Below are 20,740 nucleotides of genomic sequence, written 5' to 3' on the forward strand. Positions count from 1 at the left end.
CAAATCGGACGGTCTGAGTATAAAAATCGGACGGTACGATTTGTGTACCTAAAAATCGGACGGTCCAATGTACCTCTTAACAATCGGATAATCCGATTTATACTCCGTATATTAAATCATCCCACATTTAAAAAAAATACAGTAGATCACCATTTAAAAAAACACCATTATTAATCTAATATTAAAAATAAAAAAAAAAGTGATTATTTGATATCTCTAATAATGTTTTCTTCCATGAATAATTTGAAAGTGAAATTTTTAAATTGTGTTAAAAATAGATAAGATTAAGAGAGAAAAATAAAATATTAATTGGAAACATTTTTGAGAAAGTAGAATGTGAATGAATGGCACCAAGCGGCGGCACCAAGCGGAAGGCGAAGAAGAAATCCCACCACCACCTGAACCGCCCGAACCGGCCGAACCTGGCGGCGATAATCTCGGCAGTGACAGCCACCGCGAACTCCTTCCTCTCCCAAAACGACCTGACCCTTCTTCCCTCCCAAACCCTCGCACTCGAATCCCTAATCGCATCCACATCCCACTCTCTCTCCACATTCCTTTCTCTCCTTCCCAAACCCTTCGACCCTCTCTCCCTCCCACCTTCACTACCTCCCCCGCAACCCCAATGTTGGTTCCGCCGCTTCCTTTCCGCTGCCAACACCGATTCGCGCTGGCTCCATGCATTCCGCATGTCCCAGCCTTCCTTCTCTCAACTCCTCGACCAACTCTCCCCTTCCCTCCGCTCCGCGCTTCCCCAAATCGCCCCCGATTGCGCCCTAGCCGCCGCCATTTTCCGACTGGCCCATGGCGCCTCCTACGCCGCCGTGGCGCGCCGCTTCGGGATCTCCCTCGCCGAGTCCTGCCGCGCTTTCTTCGCGGTCTGCAAGGCCGTGACTAATAAACTAGGGCACCTTTTCGAGCTACGCACTAATTCCGAGAGGGTTGTGGTGGGTTTCGGGTGGAGCTCCTCGCTCCCCAATTGTGTCGGCGTTCTGGGGTTGGATAAATTCGCGATTGAAAGCAAAATTTTGGGTGAAGATGGGTTCTTGATGGTTCAGGCATTGGTGGATTCCGAAGGTAGGTTCTTGGATGTTTCAGCTGGGTGGCCTAGTACGTTGAAACCCGAAACTGTTTTGCGTCAGAGTAAGCTCTTTCTTGAGATTGAGGAATCCAGAGAGTTGTTGCAAGGGCCATCTTATAAGTTCAGTGATGGTAGTTTGATTCCTCAGTATGTGTTGGGGGATTCGTGTTATCCCCTTTTGCCATGGCTTTTAACACCTTATAATAGGGTGAATGAGGAAGATAGTTTTGGTTCCGCTGAAAGAGCATTCAACTGTGCACACGCACGTGCAATGGGGTTGGTTGGTGATGCCTTTGGGAGGCTAAGGATTAGGTGGCAGATCCTTTCTGATTTAAGGAAGTGGAAAGGGGAGTGTGTTGAGTATTTGCCTTATGTGATTGTGACTTGCTGTTTGCTGCATAATTTCTTGATTAAGTGTAACGAGCCAATGCCGGTTAAAGAAGTGACAATTGTGGAAAAGGAAAGAGCGGATGATGTTGCTTCTGATGGAGTGGTGGATGAGAATGCAATGAGGATAAGGGATGCACTTGCCATGCATTTGAGTAGGGCGAACTTGAGAGGATGAATCAATGAATCAATGTCTGGAAAACCTTGTAGGGACTACCACTTCCGTTAAGTTTGTTGGCTTTCAATGCCCTTTTTATGTGTAACATTTTTGTCATGTATACCACGTGCAGTTTTGATGTACCAATCACAATCAACTGTGATACTGCTTTTCTAGTTAGGGTAGTTTAGCAGCACACCAAGTACAAAAAACGCTTTCTTGTTATTGAGGCTTTGTACTACCAAGAATGTAAAAGTATGAAACTCTTCTTTTCAGTAGCCAAGATGGTTGTGTCTGTCTGCAAAGCTTTTTGTTTCGAAAAGTTCAAGCAATTACATCCTTTGCAGAACAATAATATTCGTAAAAAGAGAAGGTACCGAAGTAACTGAACTTATTTTTCCAGTCAAAAACAGTATGAGAAGCAATAATATTTAAAAGTAGCTGGTTTATCAGTATGTACAAAAATGATCATATGAGGACAAATTCCCAAAGGGAAAGATCTTGGACAAAAAATGAAAATTCAACACTGTACATCTCTGAGTACACAGCAAAATCATGTGATGAATGATAAATCTTCATCCTGTGTTGCTTCATATGGTTGAATTCATTGCAATGCTTAATTAGATTAATTCATCATTAACTTTGAAGCTTAGTTGATGAACGCTTTGTTGCACAGTTCCAAAAGCAAGATAACAAACTCCCCATGCCTTCACGTGCTGCACTGCTTTCTCTTCTTTGTATAACTTTAATAAACTCATCAGCACTCAAGTTTCCATCCCGGTTAGCATCAAAAACATGAAAAATTATGTCAGCAACTGCATCTGTAATAGTGATGCCACATACCTGCATCAATTTAACATTAGCCATAAGATGTCTGTTCATTCATCATTGGAAATGCTCGATACTCAGTATAAAAGGGAGTTTTTAGTACCTGTGATGCTGCTCTCTGAAAATCAGATTTTGTCAACTCTCCACTAATTTGCCCATAGCTGAATATGGCTAGGGAGAAGAATTCCAACTGCTTGCGCAATTCTGCAAAGGCTTCAAACTCTTGAAATGTGATTTTTATGTTTCTGAGGTGCGAATCATCGTTCATTTCCTCCACCCTATCCAACAGTTTGTTTATATGATTGATATCAGCAGCTGCAACCAAGGAAAGTGCGAAATCTTTGGCTGAAATTGTTCCTTTTCTGTTGTAGTCATAGTGAGCAAACTCCAACTTCAAGATCTGCAAAGCAAAATTGTATGTTGTGAAGTGCAAGGTGTTTCTTGCTAATCATAAAAAGTTCTTAGCAGTCCAAATAAAAAAACTTTCAGAATGTGCTGTGAAATCATATTATGATCAGCATACATACCTCTACATGTAAGTCTCTTAAGAACTGAACAAATTTTCCATGTTCCAAACAAGTATTTCCATCTTTGCCAAAGAAATACTCCAATATACCGCCCTCCTCCACCGAACTTTTAATGCCGAGGCGCCGTCCATCCCTGTGGCTAGCCCCCTGTCTGTTTTGAGATCGCATCAAAGCCATCACTTTCTTGAATTCCTCTTTGTCTATTTCCCTGTTAACATGATCCTTAGAGAGCTCAGATGCACAAAGCAGGATATCATTGATAGTGGACAAAATCAATTGTTATTGTAACAATATGTGTATAATCATTATGATTGTGACATTTTTTCTTGAAGGAAGGAAGAAGATCCTACCCATTATTGTTAAGATCAAACATTTTGAAGGCGACTGTGAAGCTGGATTCTGGTATGCTGAGGAGAGTAACAAAAAAGATGTACCTGTAATTGAGGAAGAAATGGATTTGTTATCCAAATTAGCAGCACTTGAAATCTGAACAAACGAGATTGATTCATGCATAGAAGAAGATGTGATAACAACAGAACAGAATACTCACTCTGGAAAAGAAATGACTCCATCATTGTTAGTGTCAAAGAGCATAAAGAATTCAGAGGGTTGACACCGCAATGTACCAGGAACCTGCTCCCCTCTGAGAAAGCCCTCTCTAACACGGTTTGATTCCGAAGGAGGGAACACCGGAACAACAGCACGCATCAAATCTGCAGGTGTCATATAAACCTCGCCACTCGCAGTTTTGATGGATGCAAAGTACTCGAAAACCTGCGAATTAAATGAATAAGAATCAACATCACTGATCATCGAAGAAACACAATGAAAAAGACTAAAAAAGTGAAATGATTACCTTCTCTGGAGGGCTCTGTAAGCGGATACGTTTTTCATAGTTGAAGAATACTCTTCTTCTGTAGCTGTCTGTAAAAGATAAACACGAGAAATCCAAAGAACAATATCATCGAAATCTTGTGTCCCAAGAAACATGAAGAGAGTATAGGGAAAGATTACCATTGAACAAGAACTTGGATTTGTTCTCATGATTCTTCTGGAGCTGATCGTCGCGTGAATAATCGGCGAATGAGTAGAGAGAAGGAGAAGAAGAGGAATACCAATAGCCTAAGCTGGTTCCAAGAAGCACAACGCCAGAAGCTATTGATCTAAGAAAAGATTCAAACTGGTTATTGTGAGAAGCCAAGGGCCTCGAAGATGATGACGTGGAGCTCTCTGATTGGGTGCACAGAGTCCTTGTGCTGAGCCTGAGAGATAATGGCAACGTTCTGGTGCGAGAATACATGGCAATGTTGCGGGTTGAGACTCTGAAACTGAAACTGAAACTGAAACAGAAAGAGAGGCGTGTGTTTTGTGCCAAAACTTGTGGTCCCTACGAATTACGCGCCAAAACTTGTGGCCGTTGTGTTCCTTTGCAACTGCCAAAGTTGGTTAGTGGTTATCATTTCTTCAACATGATTATTTTTTTGGTCCTTTAGACTTAACTTATTTTTCTGGCTAATTATAGTCAGTTCTTTATTGGGTCTAACTTTAGCACCGGTGAAATCAGCGATAAGTTAGTTAATCTCCAACAGAAACTTACAACTAACTACAGCTGTCACTACTCTAACGAGTAACGACAATAAGCTGAAGTAAATTGCAAATTGCAGAGTAGTGTCTCCAAATGAGTGAATTAGTGACAATGACATGGATGGTGATGAATGGACCACAACATGTGCAGCCGAATTTTGATGTGAAACATATAATATATCAATTGTTTTGAATTAGGGTAGTAGTAAGTAGTAACCTGCCCCTACCAGTTCACACTTACTTCGTTCACTGCCCCTTTCCCGCAATACTCTCTCTTCTTTGACACACACTATAAAATATTTTTACGTGAGAATGTAAAAATGTTCCATGCTATATATGTTGCATATTATTTTGTTCTATTCATGTTCTCCTCTTATGAGTTGAGACAATGCTACCATTCATTATATTATGTTGTGGTGTTTGTATAAATGAAGGGAGTAGGTAAGTGGTACATTAAAGTTCTGCTTAGATCATGGGTAGTAGGTTACCAAATTGATTTGCATTAACTACTCCATTTTATTGGGCCCCTTTAGCCATGCCATTTTCTTAATCTAACTGTATCCTTTATTACCATAAAGACCCGCCCACATTTTCCACAATTCATTGCTGACCAATTCCATATTGTATGAGATAAGTCCAAGTGGGAGGAAGAGCAGAGAGCAGGATAGGAGCATCTTATCGCATTCCGTGCCCACTAACCACTTTCCTCATTCTTGTCCTCTTACAAATTTAGCCAAATTGCCACACCCCCTAGCTAGGTCTGCGTTAGTTTGTTTTTAATTATTCCCCTCTTGAGCTGTGTGCGTCATAACTACCATGTTGGTTCTAAAAATCTGCAGTAATATTCTGATTACATTACTCATAGTCATAGCAGTATCTATGCCCGTGAGCGTAAGCCTATATATCCTTACGCCATAATAAATTGTACACTCTTGTCGCTCTCACTCTCAACTACCATCCAAATTGCATTAAAATTATGAAACAAACCAATTAAGTGTATAGTGTGGTCTCATAAACCAACATAAATAAATACTCATCACAATATCCATCACATACTGAGATCATATCCATGGACTGGTTCTCCTGGCTTTCAAGAACAACCCTTGATCCTTCTCTCATCTACGACTATGGCCTCACTTTCGCCCGCAACGAGCTCCAATTGGAAGACGCCACTCACTTCAACCACGAGCTCCTCCAGAGCATGGGAATCTCCATTGCCAAGCACAGGCTCGAGATTCTCAAGCTAGTTAAGAAACAACAACAAGACCTCCTACCACCGCCGCCTCCGCCGCTCCGTCCCAACAAGAAGCTCTCCGCCGTCCTCAAGAGATGCCTCAGGAAGTGCATGAACAAGCTTGTGATTCACGGCCACGATGTCAACCTCAAGAACATGCCTCAGCCACCGCCGCAAATAGAGCACCAAGGGAAATGGAAAGGTATGGTGATGAGGAATCAAGCCAGTGAGGAGAAGGAAGAGAAGGAAAAGCCAGCACTGCCGGTGCCTCCGATTTACCGAAGCAAGACCATAGCGCTATCAGGGCCGTTGGATGGAAGAATGCACGAGAAAGTGGCGCCTGCTAACAAGGCCATCAAGCTATCTGGACCGTTGGATGGAAGGATGCACGACCGGATGATGGTGTACACTAATAGAAGCCCTTTGAGATCTTCGTCTGCGATTAGGCCTGTGCTGGATAGCAGGCTCACAAGAGGCCCAAGATTGTCTGGGCCTCTTGATGCAAGGCTCATGGCTGAGAATAGAAGCCCAAGAATGCCAATACTTAGAAACTCCGATGCAAGTAGGCTCGTTGAGCCCGATGAGAGCCCATTGGGCTTCAGTCCCGGTGACAAGCTTGATTTTGACTTTGACGTTGATGATGATGTTGATGATCATACTCTCTGGCCTACACTGTTTCAAGATCTGAAACCAACTTGATTTATTTTTGTGTTTGTTTTTTTACTTTGGTGAGTGACCGCAACACCTTTTGATTTTATATTATTCTAATTATATCATATAGTAATTATATCATATTAAATGTCGTGATTTTCTTGTATCTATTCTCTTGGTGGTTCTCAAACCACTTGTTTATATACATCCATTTAATTCCTTTAATTAATTATTAATGGGAATGCTTCAAAAATTTGTTCACTTTCTCGCAAGGTCTGACAACCTAGTACGATTCCACTATGATGCCATCTTACAAAGTTAAAGTAAAAGTTTCAGATCTCGATTCTCAATAGTCCATCGTTCAATGCATCTAATAATAGATTAAGAGAAATTCCATTCACACCTATGAGTACATATAAAGATCATCAATTTTAACTTTGTCAATTCTTAGTAATGAGACCACCTAACATGCATGCTAAAACATACACCGAAATTCATCTAAACTTTATAATAACAAAATACACTAGTGATGAAGTAGGGCCACACTTGTTGAAGCAAAAAGTAGTTTGTGTAGTAGATCAATGATGATGTCCGGGAAGCAGGAAACAGGTGTATCTTTGTTTGAATTAGTGAAGTGAAGAAGTTTGTGGTAACTTGAAAGAACCACCAGCATAAAGCATTTGGTAAACAGGCTTAATTCTTACAGCCAAGATGGTACCAGCAAAGGCACCAACAGCACAAACAGCAGAAAGTGTGAGGAATGTGATCTTAAAGCAATCAGGGCCCAAGCAAGAAGCACTTGAAGGAATGATTCCCATGCTTTGTTGCCTTGTAGCCTCATTGTCATACACAGTACCTGCTAGAAGTGCTGAGAAGAGGAATGCACCAAGTGGATTCCCCATGAATATGAAGTTGCTCAACATCCCAAAGTGCTCCAAACCGAAAAGCTCAGACACAGTTGGAATCACCACTGTGAATTGCACTCCATAGCAGATTCCAAGAAGTGCAATGGCAGGGTATAGGGCCCCATTGATAGCATATGCAAACAGGATGTATAGGATCATCATCATTACCTGAGTGCATGTCATCCAAACCGTGCGCGGAATTGTTTTCGTTCTGCACCACACCACGGATATTCAATTATGTATCGTCACATCATTAATAAGAAAAGAAAAAATAGTCAATTCCACATTTGCACTCACTTGACAAAATGTTCTGAAAGAACTCCTCCACCAAGGCGACCAACAAAGTTGAAAAAGCTGAAAAGGGACAACAAGATAGTGGTATCATCCTCACCTTGTGCAATGCCAATTTGTGCTAGATTGTTGATTACAGTGACCCCAGTTCCAACACCAACAAAGTAAATGAAAAACAGTAGCCAGAAATCAGCCTTTACTATTGCCTCTGTGAACTTAAAATCTTCCCCTCTTTTAGGCCTTCTCTTCTTCTTCACGGCTCCCTCGCCCACGGCCAGAAGCATTGCCACCTCGGCCGAGGGATCCGTGTCGTAGAAGCTTCCGAGGCCACTGGCCGAGGAAGACGCCAGCAGCGGCTCGGTGTTGTCTTCTTTGGCCAAACGTTCTGAGGAGGCATTAGGTGTTTGTGATCGGGTGGATCCTGTTTTGGGACAGAGTGTCATCTTGATAGGGATAGCAAGTGGAGCCATGAGGAGTAGAATCATGAGAGCCACCAAGAGGTAGGAAAGTGCACTACTCAAGCGGAGAATGTCACCAAATATGTTTGTGGCAAGAATGTATAAACCCAATACCACACTTGAAGCTTGGATGAACAGAAAATGCCCTTTCTCTTTGGAATCTTCAGTGGAAAGTGGAGTGCAAGGCCTAACAAGAAACATCATGCTGAAGCACACAGCAGGGATACCAATTGCAAGGAACAAGAGGAAATTGGAGGATGAATTGTGAAGAACTATCCCGTAGATTTGAGTAAAGACGGCGGCGCTGAGGCCGCCGTACCCTTTGAGGATTCCGGCCACCGTGCCTCTGCTGATAGGGAAATTCCTCATGTTGGTTACAAGAATCCCGGTGGTTAACCACGCACAACTGTTGGTTGCAACAACCAGGGAAAACCATAGCTGCAACACATGCAATAGAACAATAATAATAAAGACCTAGATCAACAGATTGAATTAATCTAAGATTACATGTTAATTAATAATGAAATCAAGAAAAATATAAAAAGATTCTCCATTTAAGATACTAAGGAATATTCTACCTAACACAAAAAAAATGTGAAAGAAAGAAAGAGAGAGAGTTACCAAGGCGTAGGGAAGAGAAGAGAGGGTGTGGCTGAGGGGGAGCCAGAGAAGGCCGTAGCCAATGAAGGAGAAGAGAGCACCGATGAAGAGGAGAAGCCATGGAGGGAAGTGGTTGGAAGCAAGGCCAGGAAGAATACCAACATTCTCGCCGATGTCGTTGGCAACACCGAGGAGAGTGAGTTGCTGCTGGTTGAAGCCCATGACAGACTTCAAAGAGTGGGAATAGAGCGGGAAAGTGTAACCATTTCCCGATGCCACCTGAACCCACACGGAAGCTCCCAGCCCCACCCATGGTGGCCTTGTTCCCCCTTTCAAGCTCACCATTGTGGTTGTTGAAGCTCAAGAGACAGACAAACGAGGAAACACACACAACACAACACAACACAACAAAGTGTTTAGTTTGGTTTGGTTGTGTGGAGTAAGGGACCGAGGGAGGGTTATGTAATAGTAATATTTTCCATTACTTTATGTGACTCTCACTCCGCCACAACGTGCAACTTAGTCTTAGTTCTTCTCTTTATTATTATTCCATTCCAGACTCCACCATAAAATCAACAAAAAAAAATTAAACAAATTAGAAAAGAGAAGAGTTAGGTAATTAAATTGCTTTCAATTTTTGCATGCTCTTAAAATACGTATTAAATATGATTTACCATTATATTAATAGTACATTTTTTCCTTTCATATAAATGCTTCTCTCAATTTAACATTCAGCTAATATATAATTCATTACTTGAAAACCATAGAATACATTTGAGAGCCACATTTTCAGCAAATAATGAGTATCACAAACACGTTTGAGTACCAAAAAATATCCCTCGCTTTCGGAGAACCTTGTTACCTCTAAACGTCGTTTTTTTAATTATATTTCAAAGTTGTTTTGTTGCGAGAAGAGAAACTCTAGGAACTAACTATAGCATAAGCCAACTCAGTTTATTTTTCTCTATTTTGAGGGAATACCCTATCTGTCCCTAATAATTATTTCGAAAGGACAACGATATCCAAAAAAAAAAATACTAAATTTGGTCTTGATCTTTTTTTTTTGATTGATTAGTCTCCGTGTAAAAAAAAAATAACATTGACTTTTTTTGGCACAGGAACCTCGTTGTCCCTTCGAGATAATTGTCATAAATCGGATTAAATTTTTTTTGTCAAGGACTTCGTTGTCTTTTAAAATAAATGTTAGGGACTATTTTAAATTTTTCTCTATTTTTTAACTAGTTGGTTATAATTTGATTCAGGCAGCATAGTCTATGTTAAATGTCATGCGTTGAAAATAATGGTGAAAACGATTGCGGTTTCGGTAGATACTTTTCAATGTGTTCTTATTTGCTGAAAACATGAGACATGGATGCGCATCATTGAATATGAAAAATGAAAAACCTCCACGGCTCCACTTTTAATTTTTGTTCAACAGTTTAAGAAAGAGACGACTCTTCCAATAGTAGCACCATGCCATTGTTATTCTATGTACAAGGAACAATTGAACTTTTTTTAACTAATTAACTTGTTCTTCAACTATTCAATTTTTTACTATCGGACTACAAATTATTACATATAAATTGAGTTTCATAGACCGATACTTAAAAAATGAGAAAAGGACAAATAAGTCCCTAACATTTTGCCTCGTCAATATTTTTGTTTTTAACTATTGAAAAATACTTTTAAGTTCCTGATTTTCACAAAATTTAGATGAATTAGTCATTTTGTCTAAATGCCTCTGTCAGGGACTGATCCGTCCAAATGTCTCCGTCAGGAACTGATCCGTCCAAATTTTGTAAAGGTTAGAGACTTAAAAGTATTTTTCAATGGTCCAAGACAAACATATCCGCAGGGCAAACGGTCAGGGACCTATTTGTCATTTTCTCTTAAAAAATAGTCTTACATCAAAGAATTAATAGTCGAAATTTTTTTTATAAGATTTTAGATTTTTCTATTATAATATAATAATATCTGTTGTAGTAATAGTTTTTTATCATTTTTTACTCATTATATTAGTGCTTTTATTCATATATTTTTGAAATGGTATGTGGATAAGAAATAAATGAGAAAAAATAATTTTAGTTAATTGGAGTAGCAGTGTTATTGAATTTAGGAGTGTAAAAGTAAATAAATGAATGAATGGGAGATAGGGTTGTTTCAGTAGTTTGGGAAGGAATTGATTGAAGAACGAAAAAAGGAGAAATCTGCATAAACATGAAATCCATAAAAGCAAGATCCGTATACCAAGTGTTAAGTGTGTGTCCACCTTAAATTAAATGATATAGAAAGTAACATCCCACCGCTCCGACAAACACTAAGGCTCTGTTTGGTTAATGTCCATGTCCATCAAAGACATGGACATGGTGGTACGTGTACACCGTTTGTTTGCTGAGACATAAAATTTTAAAAGACACGGTTACACATAGATGCACATAAAAGACATATATTTAGTGTATCTCTTTCAAACTGTGATACTAAGACACAACCCATGAGACACAGATTTTTTCAATTCTATTCCTAATTATTTTTTAAAATTCCAACCATTGTCCTTTATCTTTAACACTTGAGTTGTTTTAGTTTGGGGATAAAATGGACTTTTAAATTAAATACATGTGTCTTGTGTACTATCACCAAACATGTTATAAAATTTGTGTATCTTTGTGTTCATGTGTATTTGTGTCTTTGTGTCTATGTCTCTATTTTTTTGAGACAACAACCAAACACTGCCTAAGGTCTAATGTGACATGTCACGGTTCCAAGCAACTTGCGACAATACGCTAAATACTTTTTGGAATTCAGTCATCAATATTATATGGAATTTGCTACTAACTTTATGAAAATAGTCAACTTTTAACAAATTGTTTAAGTCATATTTTTTTGGTCTTGAAATTTTTTTTTTCACGGTATCGTCTATCCTGATAGGTCAAAGACTAATTCGTCGTGAAACAAAGAGTTTGTTGTTGGTCAATAAATTACTACATATATAAAGTAAGATTTGAATCCTTAATACTTACTTAAACGGATGAGTGAACTGACCACTCGACCAAATTAGTTGATCATGGAATTGTTTTTTTTATTTTTTTTGGACGACGACCAGGACCAACAAAAGCCCAGGTCCAAAACAAAACCCAAAACACACCCACGTCTATCCTCATTGTGCGAAAGGCGCTGCACCTGTTAACCATAGCAGCAGCTTCAAATCCTCAGCATGGTGGCGCAGCCGTGACAACCTGAATAAATTCACCCACGACTATCGTCTGCACTAGTGACGGCATCATGGCTCTTCAGTTGTTGGTGCGACACCGCAGTCGAATCGTGTCCATTACATCAGGCAAACTGTAACCTCAAGGGTGCCGCCCACACCCTCTGCCTTCCAGCATCAGCAATCCAGTTCCGCAAAGGCACTTCATCGCTTTGATTACAACACCTCATCACAACCTTTCAGTTGCGACGATTACGTTCGGGGTAGTCGTTTGCACATCTTCACCATACAAGCCCGACCCCTGGCCACTCACCCCCATGCCTATAGACAACAACATCGCCTTCTGGTTCGGTGCAAGCTTCGCCGGAAAGTGCATTCTATCCCTACTCAAGCTCTACCGCGAAACTCCGACCATACCGTTCCGACTCCAAGGCCAACGCTAGCTCGGATTACTTTTGCTGCCTCGGAGACTATGACTCCTCTGCTGATCCGGCGAGCAGTCCACCTTAGCAAACTCCTCCGGCAATGCAGCAACCATGGTGTCCCCTCTCTACCTCAATGCCAAGCTCTGCCTCAGCTATCTGCACTGTCACCTGGAGCGTGGAGATGTCCGCTAGAGCAGCCTAATTAGATCTCTTGACCTCCCAAACATTTCCTGCCGTCACTCAGTTCATGGAATTGTTTTTTTTTTTTTTTGGACATGGCCTAAGGCCAAAAGAAACGACCCGGCCCACACAATCAGAACTTAACCCGACCCGAAGAACTAACCACACAGAGACTCACCCCAAACCGACCCCGATCCTCTCTTCTTCTCCTTCACCTTCGACCAAAGATCTTCCAAAGCTTGAGCCTATTGCTGCATGTGAATGAAACGAGCTCCCAGACCCTCATAAGTGGCTTCAGTCAGATTTTGCAGCTGCTGATTTCTCAAGGTCATCGAAGCTGTGTGTCCTCTGCTTTGAGAAGGCTGCTCCTCGTCTTCAATGGTGGCCATTTGGGCTTCCCCTGGCTTGTTGCTTCCTCGCTCCAAAGCACAAGTGGTTCTGTTCTCCCTGAGGTGCTTTGCCCATTTCTCTAAGGAAAGTCCTACTCCTGCCCTGTGGTAACTCCTATCGTCCCCTCCCGTGGCACCTCCCTAGTTGCATTGAGGCTGCCAGCGACTTCTACCAAGGGTCCTTCTCCCTGTCTCTGTTGGTTCGTTGTAGCTCCCAATTTCTGACCCAAGCATTACAAATGCTCGAGTCTGATCATCCACTCCAGCTTCTTCACTTTCCCCTGGTTCAACACCCACCCTCCCAGGTAAAATCTCTTCTCTGTGTTGTCTTTGATGGCTTGTTGAAATTGGAACCAAATTGGTATGATTCTGTATATTTTGCTCCTGCTGAAGTGTTGCGAACCCTACTTCTGTTCTGATTGTATTCTTAATTTGAGCAGGTGGATTGACGATCCACTGCCTCTGGAATCCATTCCCCGCTGCCATTGCTGCCAGTTGGTGAGCTAAGTTGTTGCCGTCTCTTGGAGTCCAGGTAACTCCCACGTCTGGAGCCTCATTCAGCAGATGGAGAATGTCTCTGATGATTGCATCTGCCTCTGCCAAAGAAGTTTTTGCCTTAATTGCTTGAACCAGAGGTAAGCAATCTGTTTCTATTATGCATTTTTCTAGCTGAATATTTTTAATAAGAATGAGTGCTTCTCTGTATGCTTGAGCTTCTGCTGCTAAACATGATGTTGACTTGAAAGTTGTTGTTAACCCTGAGACCATTTTTCCTCACTAGTCCCTGGCTACCACTGCTGAAGCTGCCATGCATGTTTTCCTGTGAAAAGCCGCATCAGTGTTCACCTTTAACCAATCCTTGGGCGAAGGCCTCCAGGTAACTCTCTTCTTCTTTGTGCTCCTGCCTGCTCCTGATATATTTTCATTGTTAATTTTCTCAATTGCATTATAAACTTCTGCTGCTAGATGTTCTGAAGTGAATATTACTTTTTCTGGTTTGACATGTGATTGCTGAAATATGTGCTAGTTTCTCCCTTTCCATATGCACCAACACACACATCCCAATTTGCATAAAATATTTTTCTGGTCCTTCCCAGTCTCCCTTTTGATCTTTTCAATTGTATCCATCACCCAACTCCCAAAAGATGTCACATTATGAACCGTAGGCAAAACTTGTAAGCTAGATCTGAACCACACAGCTCTAGTCCATGGGCATAACAATAATGCATGTTCAACAGTTTCATCCGCTTGCTAGCATATATTGCATAACAATGTTTTTGCTATTTTCCTATGATACAAGCTAGCATTTACTGGCAGAATTCCGTGTATTGCTTTCCATAAGAACATTCTTACCTTTTGTGGTACCAATAGCCTCCAAATTGTCTCCCAAACCTTTCGCAGATTCTGACTTGTTGATGCTTTGCTTAATCTGCTCTCCTCTATGGCATCTTTTTCCTCCTTCGCGTTGTGGTAGCCTGTTCTAACTGAGTATTCTCCATCGCTCCTATACGGCCAGACAAAATGATCCCTTCTATTAATTAGGCTAATTGGTGCTCCAATGAATGTTTCTTTCTTTTTCATTATTCGACCACCAAAATCTGGTTGTTGCTGCTTCGATTCTTTTGCAGAAGGATATTGAAAATTTAATGACATTAATAGCATGGATTGAAATTGCCTGTATTACTGCTTTTATCAAGACCTCCTTACCAGCTTGATTTAATAATTTTTCTTTCCATCCTGCATTTTATCTAGTATTTTCTCCTCTATCCATTCCAGTGCTTTATTTTTTTTATCTTTTCCATCTCGCTGGCAGTCCTAGATATCTTCTGGGGTCTTCCCACGACACCATGCCCGTGATCTCCTCTATGTTCACCCTACTCTGGATAGGTAACTGACTTCCAAAAATCAACCCGGACTTCTCAGTGTTGATTATTTGTCCTGATGCCTCTGTATATTTGTTTATAATCTGAATGAGTTGATAGATCTCATCTTCTTGCGCCCCTGTAAAAATGATACAATCATCAGCAAATAGAAGATGAGTGATAGGCGGCGCTGTGGGAGCTAATCTAATTCCTGAAATTAGATTATCTCTCGCAGCCTTTTCCATGAGTATAGTAAAGCTTTCAGTAGCCAAAATAAAGAGATAGGGTGATAGATGATCTCCCTATCTAAGCCCTCTTTGAGGACCGATTCTTTTGGACAACTTTCCATTTATCTTGAACCTATAACTAACACTCTTCACACAGTTCATCATCAACTTAACACACTCGTTACAAAAATCGAAGCTTCCAAGACCCTTTTCCAAAAAATTCCATTCCAATCTGTCATATGCCTTATTTATGTCTAATTTGATGGCTAAATCTTTTGCTCAATTTGTGGAAAGCTTCTTGAACTATAATTATATTATCTTGTATAAGTCTACCTTTCACAAAAGTACTTTGAACCGGAGAAATGATATCATATAACACTTTTCTTAACCTTCCTACTAAGACCCTAGTTATAATCTTGTACACAAAATTGCAATAACTTATGGGTCTAAGGTGATTTAAGCTTTCTGGTTGACTAATTTGGGGAATCAAAACAACTGTTGTCTCACTTAAATCTTCCGGTATGATACCTTCTTCAAAAAATTGTTTGACTATTCCACATACTTCTTTACTCAATATATCCCAATGTTTCTGAAAAAATAACCCATTTAAACCATCTGGGCCCGGCGCCTTTAAGCCCCCCATACTGAAGGTTGCCTCCTTTATTTCCTCATCCTTGATCTTTGCCATCAATTCTTCATTCATCTCTCTAGTGACTCTCCTAGGTATCTCTCTTATGCACTCCTCCATGTTTTTGGCCCCAATAGATGTGTACAGCTTGGTAAAATATCCTTCCACTAGTCTCATTATATTGTCCTCTCCTTGAATCTATTGTCCTGATTCATTTCTCAATTGATCAATTCTATTTCTATTTCTTCGGTGGATCGTTATAGCATGAAAGAAAGCTGTATTCCTATCTCCCCATTTTAACCATTTCAGCCTTAATCTTTGTCCCCAATACTTCTCTTCCTGCTTCCATAACTCTGAGATTTGACTTTTCAGCTCATTTGCTCTCCTCTGTTCACTTTCTGACATATCAGATTTTTGAATGTGTTGTAGTTCTATTTTCTTTCTTTCAATTTCTTTGTTTGCTCTCTTAAATTTCCTCCTACTCCATTCTGTTAACTCCCTCTTGCATCTATTTCTCTTTCTTACAAACTAATTCCAAATGCCAACTCCGCTTGATTACTTCCTTACACTCCTCATGCTCTGCCCAAAAGGCCTCAAACATGAATTCTTTCTTTATCCGGACCAGCGACTGTGTTTTCAAAATTAAAGTGCAGTGATCCGAACTTATAGCCGGTGAAGCTTTCAACATAGCATTTTGGTATATTTGCATCCATTTCCAGTTCACCATTACCCTATCCAACTTTTCCTTAGTGATGATGTTATTTCTTGGATTACTAAACCATGTAAACTTACTCCCTTTGAGGTCCACATCTATTAAGCCATTATCATCCACAAATCTTCTAAAGGTTTCTAAATAGATCCTAAGTTGCGGATGAATGCCCACCTTTTCGTCTTGACTTAGAACATCATTGAAATCGCCCAAAAAGATTTGGGGTTCTTCCCTATTCATATTGCTTTCCGTGAGTTCCTTCCAAAGTTTTCTTCTTCTTTGAAAAACTGGATTTTCATACACAAAGATACCCTGCCAACTCAAATCATTATTCATATTAATCCTAGCTTTAATAAAATTGTCACACCACTCATAAACATTAATATTGGCATTAGCTTTCCATAACAAACATAACCCACTGGACAAGCCCCGGAGTTCTACACAAAACATATTATCAAAATGAAGCCTTCTTTTTATCCTAATCATTTTATCTTGCCTAGCCCTAGTTTCCATAAGAAACACTATGAGCGGCTTTACTTTTTTACATAGATTATATAATTCGGATATTGTCGGGCCAGCCGCAATTCCCCGACAATTCCAGCTAATGATACTCATGGCTGAGGGTGGGGCATGCTAAGGCCCGCCTCCTTAGCCATTTGTAATCCCTTAAACTGACTAGAAGCATTCAGAGATAAGTCATACTCCCCTCTTTCCAGTGTATTGCTGTTGTTCTTTATCTTCTTAGGCATCCTGACCTCTTGATCCTCCTTCCATTCCTCATTAGTAAGCATTAGCACATGTTTATTCTCTCTTTTCCTTTTCAAACTCAGCTCCAGTTCCATCTTTTTTGCTAATTGTGTCTCCCATTCGGTAGGAGCTTTCTTCCCATCATTCAGTAGGAGCTTTCTTCCCATCATCTTCATCTTCATCTTCATCACTTGCTAGTTCTACATAGTAGGCGTTATCACCCCTGTTTTTTTGCTGCTCCACAAATGCCTTTTCTATCCTCTGTACTTCCATAGAAATCTTCCTAAATATTTCTTCTCCATCACCTCTTTTTATCCTTCCTTGATCCTCGTTTATCCATTCCCTATCAATATTTTCATGTTTTTCCTTCTTCTTGGCTGTCATGAGTCTTTTTAGTTGCTGACCTATAGTTTTCTTTTCTCCTTCTTTTTTCTGGGCACACTTCCAATCTTCTTTTTTGTAGCTGTTGACTTCCCCCTCTTCTATTGCATAAAGAGTTAGCCCAGCTTCTTTTAATTTATTTGCATTTTTTCCAGCCCTCCCATCTATCTCAAAAATGTTTTCTCTTCCATTCCACTCTTGTATTTGATCTGCCAAAATATTGGGCCCAACATCCTTTTTTTGCCCATGTATACCCACTTCCTGAACTTCCTTCCCCTTCTCTCCCTTTTGGGCCTGTTTGATGTAAGCCCATTCATTATACCTCTCTCTTATCTCTCTAATCACATTTTTAAACTTGTGAGCTGCCCTTAAATCATGCTGCATATCTTCATATCCCTGAAAATTAGGGATTTTTCATACTTCTTCCACCTGCTCCCCTGCTTCAGTCATTTCTTCTTCTCTCCTTGTTTGGTTTTCCCATACGCTTTCTTTCCTGAATTCCTGCTGCAGACCTTGTTCAGCCCTAATCTTGCTTTCTTATGTGTTTCATTTCGCATCACTCTCTCTTCTAAGACTGTGTGGAACACGCGCCTGCTCTTCCTCCTCTTCCCTCCATCCCTGTTGTTTTGAACTTTCTCCTCCCATGGCTGAAACTGGTCGTACTTGGCTGACTCTTAGTCCTGGTGAGTACTTCCTCTTTGTTAGGTCCCAGCATGCCATAACTGTTAGATTCTTGCATGTTTTTTTCTCATGCCCTAATATTCCACAGTTAAAGCAGTAACTATTCGGCAGCCTCTCATATTTGAAGAAAACCCATAATGGTGGCATCTCTTCTCTTTCTAACCAGAAGCCAGTAAGCAAGGCCTTGGTTATATTGATGCTGACTCTGATCCTTGAGAATGATCTCCTAAGAACGCCATTCACCTTTAGGTCTTCAGCCTCAGCCAAAACCCCCAGCATTCCTCCTATCAAGATTCCTGTCTCCTTATTCATGTGATCAAGAGGAATGCCATGAACTTGAATCCAGAATTCCATAAAGTCATGATCAACTTCAAAAACTGATTCACCCTCCATCCATAATCTGAGATTGACTAGATTTTCTCTGACATTCCAAGGACCATTCTGGATCATCTGCAACCCTCTCTTCCTGTCTTTAAAGCTGAACAACATCTTCTGCCCAATGTCAGTGACTGCAATTCCTTATGAATTTTTCCACATTTCCAATAACGTATTTTTACATGTTTTGAAGCTTACCTCTTTCTCATTTATTATCTTTTCCACCATATTCAAACAATCCTTCTTGTACCCCAGTTCTCTCGACTTGTTAAGCTTGATAACTTTTCTTTCTATGTTGTTCATATTATCGGTTGCTAATCTTTTGGTTTTTGTATATTTCAGGTTACACGGAGTTTTGATGGCTTAATGGATATAAGTATGGTGTGAGGGTCTGGTTTATAAGGTTTAACAGATTAAAAACACTCCCTTTTGGAAAAGAACCTGGTGTTCTATGAGTGTGTTCTATGAGTACTCTCCTGTTGAGAGAAAAGAGCTCCCTAGGCAGAGCTAGATCATGGAATTGTTTGTCATATAACTCCAACAATGACCATATATTGGGCCTTCAAAGTTTTTTTTTGTCATGGGACTTCAAAGTAATGGTTTGAATATATATTGGGTTTAAACACCTGGCACAAGTCCATCTTCTCTTTGGGCCTTTGCTAATATTCTGAACCCCAAAGTTTCAATCCACTGTTAACCCAAAAATAAAAGAAGCTACAATCCATTTTCATTCCTCTTTTTTCCCACCCAAAGGTTCTAATTTTGTCATCTTCTTGGACGGCTGGCTGGTTGTTCTTGAGTTCTTCATTCCCATGCAAGTTCACAACGTGTCCCAGAAAAAAAAAGTTCACAAATCACACATCGCAACGGCATTTTAGTTTGTTTGATAAAAAAATCGTTAACTAATTCAATAACTACTAAGAATAGTCCATTTAATTAAGTGTCGAACTATCTAATTATTTTTTACTATTATCTTTATAATCAAACATTTTCATACAAATAGTCACCTAACTCAATATGTATTTTGTTAAAAGCGAACATGATATATAATGAGTAACGTTAGGGAACTAACACTATATCAAAGTACAGAAAAAGTTGTTCTAAACTGAACATGCCTAGTGTGCATGAAAACATTCCTAAATCAATAACATTCTTAGTGAGGTCTATATATTAATATATATACAAACACACACATAAGCCTCTTGTTAATCATAATCCAAGTTAAATCTCCAAAACCTTCTTGGTCCCAATAATTCACAAAAAAACAGATCCTCCTCTAATGGACAAAATTAAAGGGGCGAGTTCCTTTAATTGCTGACACCACTTCATGCAACATACAACATACTAGCATAAAGAACAAAACGGATCCTATTTACCCTTATCCATTATTTAATTTAATCGTGTGCAAACAGCAGAAAGACACAAACATCGTCATATCCAAACAAGAAGCACCCCATGAGTTATGTACCTAGTCACATGGTCTTGTCACACGAAACTCCACAAGGACCCCACCTATCCACAAGCACCATATATATATAGGACCACCCCAACCACCTTTACCCCCTGATCACTGATCATCCCAAAATTTTTAATCCTTTTGGATTCAATTTCATATCAAACACATGCTACCTCTACATATATTATTCAAGAATTAAGATTCCCGGTCCCTATGGACTATGGTGAAGCTAAATTAATTAATTACTTAATTAAGCCTTCCTTCTTTAATTTTATTTTAACACCAATAATATCATTACATACACAATGAACATCTCCCATATATAATTGTATATATAACATTAATATAGTTATACACACCTTAATAATGGAAAAGTATATGGAACTAACTCCAAATTAGCCAAAAATGGAATAACTTAATTAATTATAGATATAGTAATTAATTTTATTTATTTATAATTTAAAATATTAGTTATTAAATATTTCACCACATTCAAATTAGGAGGAGATATGTTCAGTATCATTGTAATGTGAATCACGGAAATTGATTCAATTAGCTTCCGTCTCTTCACCCCCTTCTCTCTCCAAATGCTTAAAACATGATAAATCAGAAAATAGATTCAGAACCATCCAATTTACAAAGAAAAAAAACATCCTAATACCTAGCATAAACACCATCCACGTAGAGATTTTAGATTTATCCAGAGGCATTTAGCTGATTTTTGGCTGAAATCATCTTGATTCCCTAGTATTATTGTAATATATATATATAT

General features: G+C 39.7%; 5 protein-coding genes across 5 annotated transcripts; 2 read left to right on the forward strand and 3 right to left on the reverse strand.

Annotated features, from left to right (window-relative positions):
- Positions 1-305: 305 nt before the first annotated feature.
- On the forward strand, positions 306-1,908 carry LOC107640679 (protein ALP1-like). The gene has a single exon (XM_016344186.3). It carries the CDS (start codon positions 345-347, stop codon positions 1,644-1,646), a length of 1,302 nt encoding a protein of 433 aa, XP_016199672.1. The 5' UTR covers positions 306-344; the 3' UTR covers positions 1,647-1,908.
- A 130-nt stretch (positions 1,909-2,038) lies between these two features.
- On the reverse strand, positions 2,039-4,494 carry LOC107640672 (calcium uptake protein, mitochondrial). The gene is made up of 7 exons (XM_088502199.1): positions 3,995-4,494; positions 3,837-3,904; positions 3,531-3,754; positions 3,331-3,414; positions 2,981-3,188; positions 2,557-2,853; positions 2,039-2,468 (listed from the first exon to the last, which is right to left on the reverse strand). Exons 1-7 carry the CDS (start codon positions 4,278-4,280, stop codon positions 2,262-2,264), a joined length of 1,374 nt encoding a protein of 457 aa, XP_088358325.1. The 5' UTR covers positions 4,281-4,494; the 3' UTR covers positions 2,039-2,261.
- A 798-nt stretch (positions 4,495-5,292) lies between these two features.
- Positions 5,293-6,715, forward strand: LOC107640695 (uncharacterized). The gene has a single exon (XM_016344202.3). The coding sequence runs from the start codon at positions 5,634-5,636 to the stop codon at positions 6,495-6,497; it is 864 nt and encodes a 287-aa protein (XP_016199688.1). The 5' UTR covers positions 5,293-5,633; the 3' UTR covers positions 6,498-6,715.
- A 91-nt stretch (positions 6,716-6,806) lies between these two features.
- Positions 6,807-9,351, reverse strand: LOC107640686 (protein NUCLEAR FUSION DEFECTIVE 4). Its single transcript, XM_016344193.3, has 3 exons — positions 8,725-9,351; positions 7,652-8,541; positions 6,807-7,565 (listed from the first exon to the last, which is right to left on the reverse strand). Exons 1-3 carry the CDS (start codon positions 9,046-9,048, stop codon positions 7,076-7,078), a joined length of 1,704 nt encoding a protein of 567 aa, XP_016199679.1. The 5' UTR covers positions 9,049-9,351; the 3' UTR covers positions 6,807-7,075.
- An 8,651-nt stretch (positions 9,352-18,002) lies between these two features.
- On the reverse strand, positions 18,003-18,626 carry LOC148578862 (uncharacterized). The gene has a single exon (XM_088503234.1). The coding sequence runs from the start codon at positions 18,624-18,626 to the stop codon at positions 18,003-18,005; it is 624 nt and encodes a 207-aa protein (XP_088359360.1).
- Between the last annotated feature and the right edge of the window lie 2,114 nt (positions 18,627-20,740).

Source organism: Arachis ipaensis, chromosome B1 (assembly GCF_059453495.1).
Source record: "Arachis ipaensis isolate K30076 ecotype BB chromosome B1, ASM5945349v1, whole genome shotgun sequence".
NCBI classification, from domain to species: domain Eukaryota; kingdom Viridiplantae; phylum Streptophyta; class Magnoliopsida; order Fabales; family Fabaceae; genus Arachis; species Arachis ipaensis.